General features: G+C 42.0%; 1 protein-coding gene across 2 annotated transcripts in view; it reads left to right on the top strand.

Annotated features, from left to right (window-relative positions):
• The window catches only part of LOC109889239 (low-density lipoprotein receptor-related protein 5), a 76,631-nt gene that overhangs the window by 20,612 nt on the left and 37,171 nt on the right, over positions 1–18,848 (top strand). For both annotated transcript variants that reach the window (XM_020480521.2, XM_020480522.2), the window contains 3 exons: positions 1,486–1,617; positions 9,727–10,123; positions 11,908–12,079. In XM_020480521.2, coding sequence (XP_020336110.1) covers positions 1,486–1,617; positions 9,727–10,123; positions 11,908–12,079 — 701 coding nt within the window. The remainder of the gene's footprint in view (positions 1–1,485; positions 1,618–9,726; positions 10,124–11,907; positions 12,080–18,848) is intronic.

Raw genomic sequence — 18,848 nt, 5'->3', positions numbered from 1 at the left:
AGTTAGTGTCCATACACAGTAAAATGGGGTCATGGTGTACAATTAATCTGTCAAGAAATGAACATTTTCAAATGTCTGACATTCCTGGCTGGACAAATAAATGTCTGTGCTGTGCAGAAACAGAGATGTTCCAGTACGCTATGATTCCCATCTCCGTGGCATGTGTGTATGCGTGCGTGGGTGTGTGTTGAGACTGGAAGTGACAAACTGATTACTTTGGCAGTGTGTAAACATTGGTGCGCCAGTTATTGTGTGTGTTTGTTTGGGGAATGAATGATAAAGAACTCCACCATTATGGTGGTTTGTTTCTCTCCAGGAGTGTGGGGAGGGGAGTGTGGGGCAGGGGATGTAGAGAAAGAAGGGTTCGATTTTTTGAGTAAATGACATGGAAATTGAGGAGGTAGCCTAGTGGTTAGAGCGTTGGGCCAGTAACCAAAAGGTTGCTGGATTGAATCCCGGAGCTGACAAGGTAAAAATCTGTAATTCTGCCCCTGAACAAGGCAGTTAACCTGCTATTCCCTGGTAGGTCGTCATTGTGATTAAGAATTTGTTCTTAACTGACTTGCCTAGTTAAATAAAAATGTTAAAAAATGTATAAACATTGGCCAATAAATCATCACCTTACCTGTATATCAAGCCTCCATAAATCAAATCCAAAAATGTATTGTCTTTTTTTAGACTGTGTGTGTGAGAGGAGTTTGAGTAGTTTGAATGTAGCCGTTGTAATCAGCCTGTAGTGCTGTGTGAAGGGGAGGGGGTTGGTGTTTGCTGCTCTGCTGTGCCAGCCACTGGGCTCTGTAGCTCTGTAGTGCCATGCTGAGAGTAGACAAGGAAAATCTCACCACATGATATCAAACTTTATGGCACAGCTATTGTCCAAGCAGTGATTTTATTGTGGAGGGAAATATCAATGTTGGTCTTGTTTGAAAATGTTTTTCTTTGGTTTCATTTTTAGGCTTCCCAAGTTCTCCATCAATTGTTATGTTGTGAAAATGGTTCTCTGAATATACACCAATGCATATGACTAGATCAGACCCTCCAGGATTATGCTATTCTGTGATAGAATTGTTTTTGTTGAATCATCAATTTCCTGCATATTATGCGTGGGCTTGCAAATTTGACCAATCACTGCAATGTTTCCACATAAAACATTCAAATCATCACAATATTATCGCCTAAAACTGACCCATCACCGCAGTACAAAAAGAGGGCTTGCAATTTGAACCAATCGCATATGTTTCAGTCAAGCTACACATCAACTTTCCCTAGTCAGTGGATTTTCGTGAGACTTTGGACAAAATAATTTGAAAATGTCAAAATTGATGCAGCAAAGTCCTTAACTTTTTCCGCAAATATCACAAAAAATCTAAACAAAATTCTGGAGGGACTGATGGGTGTTTGCAGTGTGGATTTCAGTCTTAGTCAGTGAAACTGAAAGGACCCCATCTGTGTTATCTCTTCTGACATTGCTCATTGCGCCCACAGTCCATACCCCATGCAGCGACAGCAATGGAGGCTGCTCCCACCTGTGCCTGCTGTCGCCCATGCAGCCCTTTTACAGCTGTGCATGCCCCACTGGAGTCAAGCTCAAGGAGGATGGGAAGACCTGTCGCCCAGGTAAGAGACTAGCTGTCTGTGACCATCTAGACCATCATCTGGTGTGGGTTACTAGCTACTCAGTCTTTTATAGGGGGCACTATGCGTCCCAAATGGCACCCTATTCCCTATACAGTGCACTACTTTCGAACAGAGTTCTATGGGCCCTGAATGGTCAAAAGTAGTGCATTATATAGGAATGGTACCATTTGAGACTCGGTCCATACAGTGCCCCCTCAGTGATCACTCCCTTTGCTTATGCTACTGTACATGTGTTGTGGTTTCACAGACATTCCCATCTGGTTTATGGGACATTATTGACATTCCTGAGGTGATTTTAGTTTTGGACTGTCTTGCATTAGGCCTATTGAACTGCAGAGCTGCTCTTAATAATTTCATGTTATCGTGTCAGATGTCATTTTGTCCCATTTTCTTTAACTAGATTAGGAAATAAGACAAAGCTCTACTTTTAATTTCATAACTATGTAATTAAGCATAACATTTTGTGGAGGAAAAAAATGTATACAGACGTTCAATTGAGATCTTGGGTGCATTGGCATCCTGTTCCTCGTCAAAACATTAGCATGCCTAACCAGAGAGCCATGACAGAGACCTAATCTCTGACAGATGGCAAGCTTCTGAATGCACAATTTACCCTGCCGTTTGCTCTTAATTTCTATTTCTCTCACATACAGACAGCTACATTTAGGCTAGAAGCATAGCACTCCACCCTTCCTCTCTGCACATTCCCTACTTTCCAGAGTTTACCAAAGACCACATATGAGAGAGACTGAGATTCAGGAAGGTTGGACCTCCTCTTTTTTTTGCATTGTTATGTTTCTGCTGCTGTCATTCTCCTTGCTCTGCTACTCCAATCTCATTGCCTTGCTTCTGGGCAGAGAGACATTACGTAGGTAGCCAGGCCTAATCAGGTCACTGCTCCGTTTGTGTGTGTAGTGGTTACGGCCCGGGCTCATGAAACCTGTTTATTTGACTTGCCCCAGGGTGTATTTAACATTCCCTCTGCTATGGTCTCGCTCTCTCTCTGGAGGGTCTGATCTCTTAACCCCTCCTGCCCATGACTTAAGGCATCCACATGTTTCCCATCTGAAACCGTTTGTTCATACACTATATACAAAAGTATGTGGACACCCCTTCAGAATTTGTGGATTCTGCTATATCAGCCAACCCGTTGCTGACGGTGTATAAAATCGTGCACAGCCATGCAATCTCCATAGACAAACATTGGCAGTAGAATGGCCTCACTGAAGAGCTCAGTGCCTTTCAATGTGGCACCGTTATAGGATGCCAGCTTTTCAACAAGTCAGTTGGTCAAATTTCTACCCTGCTAGATCTGCCCCGGTAAACTGTAAGTGCTGTTATTGTGAAGTGGAAACGTCTAGGAGCAGGAATGGCTCAGCCCCGAAGTTGTAGGCCACAAAATCTCACAGAATGGGACCGCCGAGTGCTGAAGCGCGTAGTGTCTGTCCTCTGTTGCCACACTCACTACCAAGTTACGAACTGCCTCTGGAAGCAACGTCAGCACAATAACTGTTCGTCGGGAGCTTCATGAAATGGGTTTCCATGGCCGAGCAGCTGCACACAAGCCTAAGGATCACTATGTGCAATACCAAGCGTCAGTTGGAGTGGTGTAAAGCCATTGGACTCTGGATCAGTGGAAACGCGTTCTCTGGAATGATGAATCACGCTTCCCCATCTGGCAGTCTGACGGACAAGTCTGGGTTTGGCAGATGCCAGGAAAACGCTATCTGCCCGAATGCATAGTGCCAACTGTAAAGTTTCTTTCATAGTTCGGGCTAGACCCCTTAGTTCCAGTGAAGGGAAATCTTAAAGGCAACAGCATACAATTACTTTCTAGACAATTCTGTGCTTCCAACAGGAAGGCCCTTTCCTGTTTCAGCATGATAATGCCCTCGTGAACAAAGCGAGGTCCATACAGAAATTATTAGTCGAGATCAGTGTGGAAGAACTTGATTGGCCTGCACAGAGCCCTGACCTCAACCCCATCAAACACCTTTAGGATGAAATGGAACGCCGACAACGAACCAGGCCTCATCGCCCAACATCAGTGCCGACCTCACTAATGCTTTTGTGGCTCAATGAAAGTAAGTCCACGCAACAATGTTCCAACATATAGTGGAAAGCCTTCCCAGAAGAGTGGAGCAAAACGGGACACCAACTCCATATTAATGCCCATGATTTTAGAATGAGATGTTCGACAAGCAGGTGTCCGCTTACTTTTGGTCTTGTAGTGTTTATTATGACTCCATTTTGTGAGGTTTTTGGCCTCACAGCTGTTTGTGGACACAAAAAAAAAATTGAGGCAAGCCCAAGTCTACACCCCTTTACAGTAGTGTTTTTTTTGTCATTCAACGACAGATCAAATCAAATTCACAAAGTCACATGCCCCGAATGCAACAGGTGTAGGTAGACCTTACAGTGAAATGCTTACTTACGGCGCCCCTAACCAACAATGCAGTTTTTAAAAAATATGGATGAGAATAAGAAATAAAAGTAACAAGTAAGCAGCAGTAAAATAACAATAGCGAGACAATATACAGGGGGGTACCGGTACAGAGTCAATGTGCGGGGGCACCGGTTAGTTGAGGTAATATGTACAGTTGAAGTCGGAAGTTTACATACACCTTTGCCAAATACATTTAAACTCAGTATTTCACAATTACTGGCATTTAATCCTAGTAAAAATGCAAAGTCTTAAGTCAGTTAAGATCACCACTTTATTTTTTAGAATGTGAAATGTCAGAATAATAGTAGAGAATGATTTATTTCAGCTTTTATTTCTTTGATCACATTCCCAGTGGGTAAGAAGTTTACATACACTCAATTAGTATTTGGTAGCATTGCCTTTTTAAATTGTTCAACTTGAGTCAAACGTTTCGGGTAGTCTTTCACAAGCTTCCCACAATAAGTTGGGTGAATTTTGGCCCATTCCCCTGACAGAGCTGGTGTAACTGAGTCAGGTTTTTAGGCCTCCTTGCTCGCACATGCTTTTTCACTTCTGCCCACAAATTTTCTATAGCATTGAGGTCATGGCTTTGTGATGGCCACTCCAATACCTTGACTTTGTTGTCCTTAAGCCATTTTCCCAGAACTTTGGAAGTATGCTTGGGGTCATTGTCCATTTGGAAGACCCATTTGCGACCAAGCTTTAACTTCCTGACTTATGTCTTGAGATTAGAGGTTGATGGAATGGCCGATTAATTGGGGCCTATTTCATATTTCATAACAATCGGAAATCAGTATTTTTGGACACCGATTTGGACAATTATTATTATTTATTTTTTTACACCTTTATTTAATCTTTATTTAACTAGGCAAGTCAGTTAATAACACATTCTTATTTTCAAAGACGGCCTAGGAACGGTGGGTTAACTGCCTCGGTGGGTTCAGGGGCAGAACGACAGACCTTGTCAGCTCGGGGGATTCAATCTTGCAACCTTACAGTTAACTAGTCCAACGCTCTAACCACCTGATTACATTGCACTCCACAAGGAGACTGCCTGTTACGCGAATGCAGTAAGCCAAGGTAAGTTGCTAGCTAGCATTAAACTTATCTTTAATAAAAAACAATCAATCAATCATAACCACTAGTTAACTACACATGGTTGATGATATTACTAGTTTATCTAGCGTGTCCTGCGTTGCATATAATCGATGCGGTGCGTATCGCACCGATACCAATGTGTACCAAACCATAAACATCAATGCCTTTCTTAAAATCAATAGACAGAAGTATATATTTTTAAACCTGCATATTTAGCTAAAATATATCTAGGTTAGCAGGCAATATTAATCAGGTGAAATTGTGTCACTTCTCTTGCGTTCATTGCACGCAGAGTCAGTGTATATGCAACAGTTTGGGCTGCCTAATTTGCCAGAATTTTACGTAATTATGACATAACATTGAAGGTTGTGCAATTTAATAGGAATATTTAGACTTATGGATGCCACCCGTTATATAAAATACGTAACGGTTCCGTATTTCACTGAAAAAATAAACGTCTCTCGCTCTGAGACTTGGAGTGGTTGGTTCCCTTGCTCTGTATGGGTAACGCTGCTTCGAGGGTGGCTGTTGTCGTTGTGTTCCAGGTTCGAGCCCAGGTAGGAGCGAGGAGAGGGACGGAAGCTATACTGTTACACTAGCAATACTAAACTGCCTATAAGAACATCCAATCGTCAAAGGTTAATGAAATACAATTGGTATAGAGAGAAATAGTCCTATAATTCCTACAACCTAAAACTTGTTACCTGGGAACATTGAAGACTCATGTTAAAAGGAACCGCCAGCTTTCATATGTTCTCATGTTCTGAGCAAGGAACTTAAACGTTAGCTTTCTTACATGGCACATATTGCACTTTGACTTTCTTTTCCAACGCTTTGTTTTTGCATTATTTAAACCAAATTGAACATGTTTCATTATTTACTTGAGGCTAAATTGATTTTACTGATGTATTATATTAAGTTAAAATAAGTGTTCATTCAGTATTGTTGTAATCGTCATTATTACAAATAAATAAATAAAATCTTCCGATTAATCGGTATCGGCTTTTTTTGGTCCTCCAATAATCGGTATTGGCGTTGAAAAATCATAGTTGGTCGACCTCTACTTGAGATGTTGCTTCAATATTTCCTGCTTCATGATGCCATCTATTTTGTGAAGTGCAACAGTCCCTCCTGCAGCAAAGCACCCCCACAACATGATTCTGCCACCCCCGTGCTTCACGTTTGGGATGGTGTTCTTCGGCTTGCAAGCCTCCCCCTTTTCCCTCCAAACATAAAGATGGTCATTATGGCCAAACAGTTCTTTTTTTGTTTCATCAGACAAGAGGACATTTCTCCAAAAAGTACAATCTTTGTCCCCATGTGCAGTTGCAAACCGTAGTCTGGCTTTTTTATGGCGGTTTTGGAGCAGTGGCTTCTTCCTTGCCGAGCGGCCTTTCAGGTTATGTCGATCTGGGCCTCGTTTTACTGTGGATATAGATACTTTTGTACCTGTTTCCTCCAGCATCTTCACAAGGTCCTTTGCTGTTGTTCTGGGATTGATTTGCACTTTTCGCACCAATGTACATTCATCTCTAGGAGACCGAATACGTCTTCCTCCTGAGTGGTATGACAGCTGCGTGGTCCCATGGTGTTTATACTTGCGTACTATTGTATGTACAGATGAATGTGGTACCTTCAGGCATTTGCAAATTGCTCCCAAGGATGAACCAGACTTGTGGAGGTCTACAATTTTTTTCTCTGAGGTCTTGGCTGATTTCTTTTGATTTTTCCATGATGTCAAGCAAAGAGGGACTGTGTTTGAAGGTAGGCCTTGAAATACATCCACAGGTACACCTCCAATTGACTCAAATTATGTCAATTAGCCTATCAGAAGCTTCTAAAGCTATGACATCAGTTTCTGGAATTTTCCTAGCTGTTTAAAGGCACAATCAACTTAGTATATGTGAACTTCTGACCCACTGGAATTGTGATACAGTAAATAAGTGAAATAATGTGTCTGTAAACAATTGTTGGAAAAATTACTTATGTCAAGCACAAAGTTGATGTCCTAACTGACTTGCCAAAACTATAGTTTGTTAACAAGAAATGTGTGGAGTGGTTGAAAAATGAGTTTTAATGACTCCAACTTAAGTGTATGTAAACTTCCGACTTCAACTGTACGTACGGTCACTGTGGGGACAACTTCATCGATGCCCTTATTGATGAAGCCAATGACTGATGTGGTGTACTCCTCAATGTCATTGGAGGAATCCCGGATCATATTCCAGTCTGTGTTAGCAAAACAGTCCTGTAGCGTAGCATCTGCTTCATCAGACCACTTTTTATTGATCTAGTCACTGGTGCTTCCTGCTTAAAATTTTTTCTTGTCAGCAGGAATCAGGAAGATAGAATTATGGTCAAATTTGCCAAATGGGAGGGAGAGCTTTGTGTGCATCTCTGTGTGGAGTAAAGGTGGTCCGGCGTTTTTTTCCCTCTGGTTGCACATTTAACATGCTGATAGAAATTTGGTAAAACGGATTTAAGTTTCCCTGCATTAATGTCCACGGCTACTAGGATCGCCGCCTCTGGGTGAGCATTTTCTTGCTTGCTTATGGTGAAATACAGCTCATTCAATGCTGTCTTTGTGCCAGCCTCAGTCTGTGGTCGTGAGATGACTTGTTTTAATGTACATTTTTCACTTGAGAAATACTGTACCAAACATCTTAGTTAGATGTAAAATTGCACGACTAAGGTGTATACTGGCTATGGCGTCTGAAGAAGGACAAACGCTACTTTTTCCGCTTATTTCTCGTTTTTCAAGCAATGGGTGTATGCAAGCACACTAGTTCGGATCGAACCGAACCAGCTAAACCGAAGCACGCAGATGCCTTAAGGAGAGGCCCCACCCACAACCCTCCTCGTGTGTGTGTATAAAGGTGCTAGAAAAAAAAACGGAGTTGTTGTGGTTTTCTTGGTAAACCCTTGTTTATGGAGTGACAGCCCTGATTGGAGGCTGTTTTACCCGTGTTTACTTGTCAGGTGTGCGTAAGTGGCTGCAAGGAAGTCAGGCGCAGGAGAGCAGGTATTTGGTAGCACACGGAGTCTTTTATTCAGGCGAACCAAAAGGACATGGCACAACGAGATATGAAAAATGGATGGCTAGAAGGCCGGCAACATCGAACACCGCCGGAAGAAGGAGAGGCATCGACTTTCGGCCGAAGTCGTGACAATACTGCCCTGTTTCTTTAGCTTATCTTTAACTCTGCATTTTTTTTAAGGACCCGTAAGTAAGCATTTCACTGTTTGTCTACAGCTGTTGTTTACGGCGCATGTGACAATGTCATTTTATTTGTTGGGACGTACCAGTTAAACGTCAAGCCAAGGTAGTCCTAATTCTGAAACCCAGGTTCAGGCTGTCATAGTCCTGGTTCCCATCCCTCTCTGCAGGGGACAGAAAACACTATTGTCTATGTGCACCAGTCCTGTTAACGACAGCCCATTCATTAGCCCAAAAGGACTCTCCTCTCCCAGGCCAGGGATGCAGCGGAGCCTCTCTATTTGAATTTATAACTCTTCCAAATTGAGGCGGTGTATTCCCAGGCCAGGAAACAATGAGTCTTATTCTTTTAGCCTTCATTCCAGAGGCACAAGTAAAACATAGAGAGGGCCTGTGTGTGTGTGTTAGGGTAGCGGAGGGTTAGTTATCCCAGCCTGATAGAACATATATGTATTCAGTGACTACAGGATTAAACAGACCCCCAGCAGTGTTGACAGCTAAACAGAATGTAAGACAATACCACATTGTATCCGCTCTTATTAGGAGGAAAGCAGTGTGTGTGAGGGGGCTGTGTAAAGCTTTTTTTTTTAAAGCACGCATACACACTCCTCATTTGTTTAACTTGGGTGGCTAAAGGGAGGGCATTTGTTGTGGATTTAGGGGACATCTTGTCACTTTGTCAAATGTGAAGCAGACTGAGGAGCGAATTTAAATCAAAGACGTGGCGTTGTTCTCTTCTTGATGGAAAACGAAGGGCTATTTTTTCACTGTACTGATTGGTGTCACCCCTGATGGATGACCCTTCTGATTGGGTGTCAGTAGTCTGCAGCTGGTTTTAAGGGTACTGGAGCGTAAATGGCTAAAACAGGAGCTTAGGCAAGGAAAAATTGGACCTAATTGCCTCTGCAGAGTGTGGCCCCAGTGACCAAATGCAGCTGCTATTTCAGCCATTCTACGATTCCCCTAAGGAAAACATCTTTATACACTTTTAGATAAAGGCTAAACTTAAAGACATTTGAAATGGATATTTAGATCTGGTCTTTTGTCTTTGTTTCAAAATCTTGTCTAAAGCCTCTTCTCACTTTTTTTTAATGAAAAAGTGATAACATTTTTTATTTTCATAAGCTAAACAAATAAAATCAAGATTTTAAAGTTACACTATAAATTGCCCCCTGAAATGTTCATTACTAAAACATTAATTTATGCTTGTCAGGTAAGGCTATGTAGAACCTCAGATAAATCCCCAATAAGCTGTTATTTCACATGCTAGTTGAATGTTATGCTCTCTCCCCACTCATTCCCAATTATATACACTTCTCTACCCTAGGTGCGGAGCAGGTTCTACTGCTGGCCAGGCGGACTGACCTGAGGAGGATTTCTCTGGACCTCCCAGATTTCACTGACATCGTTCTGCAAGTGGACGACATCCGCCATGCCATCGCCATCGACTATGACCCTGTGGATGGATATGTGTACTGGACAGACGACGAGGTTAAAGCCATCCGCCGCTCCCGCATTGACGGGACCGATGCCCAGAACCTGGTCACCACGGAGATCAACCACCCAGACGGCATTGCGGTGGATTGGGTGGCCCGGAACCTTTACTGGACGGATACGGGTACTGACCGTATTGAGGTTACAAGGCTGAACGGAACCTCGCGCCGCATTCTGATCTCAGAGAACCTGGATGAACCAAGGGCCATTGTGCTGGACCCTGTCAATGGGTACGTGTGTCCATTGTAGATTTGTGGCTTTTTTCTTACTTCATCACAGTAATCAATTTAACTAATTTCAGCAAAACATTTGAAATAATGTTTTTGAACTCAGTAACTTTTTTACAGCATTCATTTTGATTTCAACAAAACCTTCCATACATATGTGCCCATTGAAGAAGTGATCAGAAAAGTGACTTTGGACCTGAATGCCAAAACATTCAGGAGATAAAGGTGCTCAAAGTTGACCCACCATACCATGAGACAACCATGTCTGCTTTACTGGAAAAGATTAACGGTTGAGTTTATCATTTAAAAGCTTACAAACGGTGTCAAACTAATTTATTATTTAATAAAAATGTAATTGAGTAATCAAACCCTTTACTCTGTACTTTGTTGAACAACCTTTGGCAGGGGTTACATCCTCAAGTCTTCTTGGGTATGACGCTACAAGCTTGGCACACCTGTATTTAGGGAGTTTCTCCCATTCTTCTCTGCAGATCCTGGATGGGGAGTGTTGCTACACAGCTATTTTCAAGTCTCTCCAGAGATGTTTGATCGGGTTCAACTCCGGGCTCTGGCCGTCCCATTCAAGGACATTCAGAGTCTTGTCCCAAAGCCACTCCTGTGTTGTCTTGGCTGTGTGCTTATGGTTGTTGTCCTGATGGAAGGTGAACCTTCTAACCAGTCTGAGGTCCTGAGTGCTCTGGAGCAGGTTTTCATCAATGATCTCTCTGTACTTAGCACTGTTCATCTTTGCCTCGATCCTGACTAATCTCTCATTCCCTGCCGCTGAAAAACATCCCCACAGCTTGATGCTGCAAATACCATGCTTCAACATAGGGATGGTGCCAGGTTTCCTCCAGGCGTGACGCTTGGCATTCAGACCAAAGAGTTCAATATTGGTTTGATCAGACCAGAGAATCTAATTTCTCATGGTCTAAGATTATTTTTGGCAAACTCCAAGCGGGGGTGTCGTGCCTTTTACTGAGGAATGGCTTCTGTCTGGCCACTCTACCATAAAGGCCTGATTTGGTGGAGTGCTGCAAAGATGGTTGTCCTTCTGGAAGGTTCTCCCATCTCCACAGAGGAACTCTGGAGCTCTGTTTGAGTGACCATCGGGTTCTTGGTCACCTCCCTGACCAAGGACCTTCTCCCCAAACTGCTCAGTTTGGATGGGTGGCCAGCTCTAGGAAGAGACTTGATGGTTCCAAACTTCTTCCATTTAAGAATGATAGAGGCCACTGTGTTCTTGGGTACTTTCAATGCTGCAGAATGTTTTTGGTACCCTTCCCCAGATCTGTGCCTCGACACAATCCTGTCTCGGAGCTCTACGGACAATTCCTTCGACCTCATGGCTTGATTTTTGCTCTGATATGCACTGTCAACTGTGGGACCTTATATAGACAGGTGTGTGCCTTTCCAAATCATGTCCAATCAAATGAATTTACCACAGGTGGACTCCAATCAAGTTCTAGAAACATCTCAAGGATGATCAATGGAAACTGGATGCACCTGAGCTTAATTTCGAGTCTCATATCAAAGGTTCTGAATACTTATGTAAATATGGTATTTCTGTTTTTTCAAAAATGTCTAAAAACCTGTCTTCACTTTGTTATTATGGGGTATTGTGTGTAGGTTGCTGAGAAGAAAAAAATAGTTAATCCATTTTAGATCCATTTATATTCAAATGGATTTTCCGTATGTACTAACCCAAACCTGTTTTGTTTTTTTGTTCCATTCTCACTTAAAGCATTTTTGTTTGGTTTTAATTCTGTGCTGGACTCTCTGCACAGTTACATGTACTGGACAGACTGGGGGGAGAAGCCTAAAATAGAGCGTGCTAACCTGGATGGAATGGAACGTCTCGTGCTGCTCAATACCTCGCTGGGTTGGCCCAACGGTTTAGCCATCGACTATGAAGCAGGAAAACTATACTGGGGTGATGCCAAGATGGACAAAATTGAAGTAAGTAAAAAAAAATGTTTTAAAGTGTTTCTTATGCCTCAAATAGTTGTGTATGGTGCAACTATACTATTACCATCATGGTTTGATGCTGTTGATTGTGGAAGCAGTTGAGTTTAGATCTCCCTAGGACTTGTTGTTCTCTCATTCATTCTCCTCATTTGAGGTTGTCTGGTGTGTTTGTGTTGCCTGTGGAGGTTGAGAAGTGCTTCAGGAGCACATTCTTAGATGAGGTGAGGCAGTCGTGGCCTGATATTTATCTGACCATTGATCCCATGTGAGCGACAGAGGAATGTCAGAGAGAGAGCTCTTATGTAATACCGGGAGAGGCAACACTAGATTTCCTGTCAGACATGCACTGCAGTTTTATCGTTTTTTGTATTCTTACGGCTAGGACTTTTTACTGTACATTTTTCCTGACTGTCTCTGTTTAAAGCCAACTTTTTTGAAACACTGATATTGCCCAATATTGTTATTTTTGGGGAGCCATGTGAAGGACAGAATAATTTCAAGAGGATAGAAACTGATCTAGGCCCCTCCTATGTGAGAGCGCGGTGGGTGATCATATCTTTAGAGGAATAGCTGTGTGTGTCTTCAAGGTTTCTGACTGTATTGTATGATTTATCGTCTACCTGCATGCACAGGTCCCTGGGTGTTGAATACCATGGTGGCCATTTTTCTCCAGTCACACGCTCCATATAATATGTAAATACAGGAAGAGCCGGAGCCTCCTCCCAGATGAGGTTTAACACAGGACTTGATGGAAATAAGTTTGTTTTCCTTTTCCTTGTGTGTGTGTGTGTGTGTCTCCTGTTGGTTGAATATTCCCCTCATCATAACTATGCTTTTACCAGTGGCTATTAAACTCCCTTTAGTTTCTGCTTGTTTAGGAGCAGTATGTTTGACTGACCCCATCAGTCTTTGGAAGTTAACCCAGGGAATAGTTTTCCTAGCTCGCCTCAGTCGCCTAGCACCCTGCAGGGGCATTGTTCACAGTATCTGAAAGCATGAACTGCCCCTAGCTCCAGAGTTGGAAGGGCAGCAGGGGAAAGGGGTGGCTAGGGAGAAGACATTCCATTTACAGATTCACTCAAACTCTTGGTTGAACTGTACATCATTTTGACCTACTTAGCTAAAATGCTCTGAAGCTGTTGATTTTCATTAAGGGGGTCAGACGTGTAGGCTGAGATGAATGAGCAGGGATTAGGGATCTCCCGCTGAGATATTGAGCTCACTGAGAGGCCATAGACTTGTCCACATGTCACGATACCAGAATATTGACTTCGGTACCAGGTTTAGTATAATGATACTCGATGCCATCGCAATAGCAAAACAATACCACGTTGGTAATCAGTTTATAATAGCAATCAGGCACCTCAGGGGTTTGTGGTATATGGCCTATATACCACGGCTAAGGGCTGTATCCAGGCACTCCTCATATATAAAAAATATAATTTCTGGATTACATGTATGTTTTTTTTTAAGTATTATTGCCAGGTATTACTGCACGGTTGCAGCTACAAACACAAGCATTTCGCTGCACCTGTGATAACATCTGCAAATCTGTAACGGCCGTTGTTGGTGGAAGAAGTTGAGGACCAAGGTGCAGCGTCGTATGTGTCCATATTTATTCAAATGAACACGGAAATAACAGAAATACCAAAGAGACACGACCGAAAACAGTACTGGCTGGTGCAGACACACAACAGAAAACAATCACCCACGAAACACAATAGAAAACAGGCTCCCTAAATATGGTTCTCAATCAGGGACAACGATTGACAGCTGCCTCTGATTGAGAACCATACCAGGCCAAACACAGAAATAGCAAATCATAGAAAAACGAACATAGACAACCCACCCAACTCATGCCCTGACCATACTAAAACAAAGACATAACAAAAGAACTAAGGTCAGAACGTGACAAAACCTGTTTACGTGACCAATAAACTTGGACTTGATTTATGATGGTAAAATGCATCCCACCAATGCACGATAGAAAAAAAAGAAAACCGTTGTGCCGGTATTGGGGTCACATCTTTTGAATGTATTGGCTAGAATCAGGCAGTTTTTTTCTGGGGAAAAGAGGGCGTCGTGGCTATGGAACCTGGCTATGAAATGAAGTGGGGAAAGTGGGAGGGTACAAATTCAAGTACAGACTACTTTTCAATACTCAAGGGGGGAGAAAAACATAGCTGGGCTGTTTTTAATTTTGTAAAGCAGCTTGTTTCTTAACCAGGCAAGGGTAGCAAAACTATAAGGCTGGTTGGTGGTGACTGGTTAGCTATGGGGAAGCAAGAGTCGCCTGCGCGATTTGTATAATGTATGCTGCGCATATTAATTGAAGTCATCGCTGAAAAGCTCTCAATCTCTCCAAAAAGTATTGTCCAGTCCACTTAGTAGTCAGATTTTAGTCACAGAGATAATTTAGTCTGGTTTTAGTCAACTAAATGAAAAATACCATTTGTTTAGTTATAGTTTTTTTCTGGGTCAGTTATAGTGTCGTCAATTGAAACTCAAAAATAGGTATTTTACAAATATTTTAGGGTGTTTTCACAATTTGTCCCTTCCAGACAATTTTCGTGAAGGTGGTTCACTGAATTTTGCTCAATTCAAAAGAGACCCCCAAAGCGAACCAAACTGAGACCACCTTTTTTAGGGCAATGTGAACACAAAGCTCCCCGGGTTTGCTTGTCATTATTCCCGCACCACACACTAGACTACTGCAACACCGTTTCCCTTGCCATAAACCTTCTCCCATTGGGAAAAATGTGTGCTGTTTCTGGATAGGCCTATTGATTAGCGATTGTCAAGGATGCACAGAAATTCCAAAATACAGTTGAAGTCGGAAGTTTACATACACCTTAGCCAAAAACATTTAAACTCAGTTTTTCACAATTTCTGACAATTAAACAATTGTTGGAAAAATGACTTGTGTCATGCACAAAGTAGATGTCGTAACTGACTTGCCAAAACTATAGTTTGTTAACAAGAAATTTGTGGAGTGGTTGAAAAACAAGTTTTAATGACTCCAACCTAAGTTTATGTAAACTTCTTACTCCAACTGTATGTGTGGCGTTTTTTAGTTCAAATTATTTGTTTGCAATGTGTGATCTATAGGCTATGAGGGCTTCATATACTGTTTAGTCGATTGTGGGGTTTGAATAGTGTGAAAACACAAACATTCAGTATTTGGTGAGATCACAACACAGGGTAGAAAATCTATTCTAGCTCTTAAAGGGGCAGTAGACTACATTGGATGTACAATTTTCAATTACAGCATTAATTAATCTGCAGTTATTCTTCTGATATTATTATTCTAATATTTACATGTTAATAGTATTGTTTTTTTACTAAATGTTATTTTGCTTTTTTTTTTACCTCAGAGTTCACTTTAAAGAGTACTGAGATATGTTATTTTAAAGTGCACTATATGTGAAAACACATTTTTTAAACTGTCTGTTTGAGTTCGGTCTTTTATTTCTCCCACTTTATGCTTTGGTTAACAATATGAGAATAGGGTGAGTCCACTACATTATTTGGGTATAAGTTAACAGAATGCAAACTTTTAAAAGTGACATTTTCACTGGACAGTTACTTTAAATCGAAGTAATAACCTGTTTAATTTAAGTGCCACATTTCTATAAGCATCACACACTAGTGTTGCCAGAAGTCTTACATTCCTTAACTTTCTGTCTGGTGAAGAGTTGTTTATTTTGTCTGTAGTCTGGACCCTGCAGCCCAGAGCCCCCCTGCTTGACTCTCTCTGTCTGTGTAGAGCAGATGGGGGAGAAACAGAAACCGAGCAGGACTAGTGGTGGAGCGCTTCAGAGAGGAGGGGGTTGGGCAGCACTGCCTCTCCTCTCACAACACAGCACACCTAACCAATGTGCTGACTGACAAGGGGAGCCCCTCGTCCATGTGCTCTACCGTGACCCCTGCACTGGACCTGACAATGGCAGCATAGAATGGTGGCGGGGCTGGCCCTTAGTCTTCCTCAGCAGCCCCCACCCCTGAACCAGATGCACACTTTGGTGGCAGCCCTGCTTCCAGAGGCTCCCAGCAGCTGACAAGTGTGTCTTGTTCTACTCTTTTCACAATGGTTTTTCAGCTTCACCTACTGGAGGCCCGGGCCATTCTCCCACAGACCCACTTAGCTGCTGAAAGGGACAGTAGTGCTTGAAGTGCTAATGGGGGGGAATCCACGTGCAGCTCAGACATCAGCAATTTCTCATTAAAGTTTTTTTTTACAGAATGCAGCACTTGTTTTTAATTCCCCTTTGTGTTTTTGTAATGGCTGTCCAAGACTATTTTTTCCTTAAAGAAGTGTTAATTTAGTTGTTACTGTTTTCTTTTTAACCTTTTTCTTTTTAGATGAAAACAACATTAGGCATTGAATGAAAAGTTTTTAAAAGTGCCTTCTGGCATTTGGAATGTGGCAGTTCACTGGCTGAATGGTTATAAATAGAGGTCTGGAGGCTTTTTAGCCCTCCTCACAGCCTCTCTTTCCATCCCCCTTTTTCTATTTTTCTGTGCTGTTGAAGGAGCCTGTCTGAGAATATATTTCTTTCTTCCTTTCTGTTTCAAAGTGAATTGCTTTTGTGTCCAAATACATTTCCATTATAAATGTTTCATGTGTGAGGGGTTAGATCTTCAATAAATGTTTTTCATCTTCACACATAGCATAGCTTTCATGCACTGGCATGTGTGGCTCTGACCCAATTTACATCATCCGATGTGGCTGAGAGTGTCTCTCAGGGGATGTTTCGTATTAAATACCACTTTTACTCTAGTTTTTAAAGATAACTATGGCTTACAATTCACCATTTCCATCTCCAGAGGTAGCAACCTTTCAGAGTATGCTGGAAGAGGCACGTTTCAGTCGCCATTTTCCATTGCTTGCTTGTTGAGTAAATAGTCTAGAGTAAGTCCTACACTTTCAATTAAGTACATTTTGTAAATATAATTTGTTTTTCTTTGTCCATCTTAATACATTTTCTGAAGTGAAGTTACAATACTATTAAAGGACCCATCTTCTGCAACGTAATTGAATGATCAAGGATGAATAGAGTTTAGCATGTACTGGAGTTTTACCGGCGAAACTAGAGGCTAGGGCTGTGGCTGTCACACAATTTCGCCAGCCTGTGATTGTCAAGCAAATAACTGTCAGTCAAGCGGGAAGTGTTAATTCAAACACATTTAGCATCTCCTGGCTATAATGATATAATGATGAATCCAAGGACCGGTGATTAGTATTCTGGCAACGTCGTACGCCAGAGGGGAGGAGCAGGAGAAGACGTGACAGTACCCCCGATGCGCCGCTCCAGCCGCAGGACGACGCCAACCAGAGGGACAACCCCGAGGACGAGGAGAGCCGGCTTATTCTATCCACTGGAATCCCAGGACCAGTGATTAGTATTCTGGCAACGTCGTATGCCAGAGGGGAGGAGCAGGAGAAGATGTGACAGATATGAAGAAAATGTATATTTCAAAAGAACAGAAAAGCATACTCTGAGTTGTCCTTGTGTTAGGACCTGATCTGGTTATGCCATATGGCTGTGGGCTACACTAGTTCATTTAGCAGACAAGAATTGCTTAGAATTACATAGCATCATTTTATAGTATGAAGAATACAATTGAACAAAGCTGAATAAAATAGAAAGGATACTTTCTCCAAACAGTAAAAGCACGAGCCTATATCAATCTACTATCCCCCATAGTAGAAAAGATTACCTATTCTGTGTGAGAAGTAAATATTCCAAAGATAAGTCTGGGACAGTTGTGGGATGTGGTAGTTCCCAAATTAATACAACCACTAGCGTCAACAAACCTTTTTTACGCAATGTGGCTGACACAACAGATCAGAACGTTTAGCTTAAAATGTTGATAAACTATTAGGCTATTTCTTAATATTATAAACGCAGCAATGCGCACACGGCAGTAAGCTATCAAGGCACAAGGTGAGACCCAAATGCAGACGCAGGAGGCAGATGGTTGGAGTCTTACAATGTTTACGAATTGTCAGAATGGTCAGGCAGGTGGGTACAAAGTCCAGAAACAGGCAAGGGTCAAAACCGGGAGGACTAGAAAAAGTAGAATGCAGAAAGCAGGAGACCGGGAAAACTGCTGGTTGACTTGGAAACATACAAGATGAACTGGCTCAGAGAGACAGGAAACACAGGGACAAATACACCAGGGAAAATAAGTGACACCTGGAGGGGGTGGAGACAATCACAAGGACAGGTGAAACAGATCAGGGCGTGGCAGTAGGCTATAAGCTCGAATGTTCCGTTAATGGGAAATCACTTATCAAAAGTGGCCGCAAATGCGATTGTGCATGCTTTTATAAAAGGTGCATTTTTATGGTGAACATGTTCTTCCCCAAACTTGAAACTCACGTGCTTCTTATTTATGCCAGTTAGGCTCTACACCCCTTGTAAAGTGGATTAATATGCTTAATTGTAAGATGGTATTTGGCCACTATTTAGTTGTGATACAAACCTTATCAAAAGATAAGGGCTAGGCTACATGAGGTGTGAGACTATGATTTGAAAAAGTCGTAAAAAACAAGGCTGCAATGTTTCTTGCCTTATGCTGGGCATCATTCACAAGTGATGGTATATAATTCAAAAGTGATAGGCTAATAGTGTCACCCATGAGACTATTCTTTATTTAATCTTGTCTTTACATATACTAAATACTGTGTGAAATTGGTTTTGATTTAGAATGGACCATTATCATGCACCTGTCTCGAAACATGTCAGCCAGGTAG

Source organism: Oncorhynchus kisutch, linkage group LG4, assembly GCF_002021735.2.
Source record: "Oncorhynchus kisutch isolate 150728-3 linkage group LG4, Okis_V2, whole genome shotgun sequence".
Classification (NCBI taxonomy): domain Eukaryota; kingdom Metazoa; phylum Chordata; class Actinopteri; order Salmoniformes; family Salmonidae; genus Oncorhynchus; species Oncorhynchus kisutch.
The sequence above is the reverse complement of the archived record's forward strand: the minus strand, read 5'-3'. Positions and strand labels throughout refer to the sequence as shown.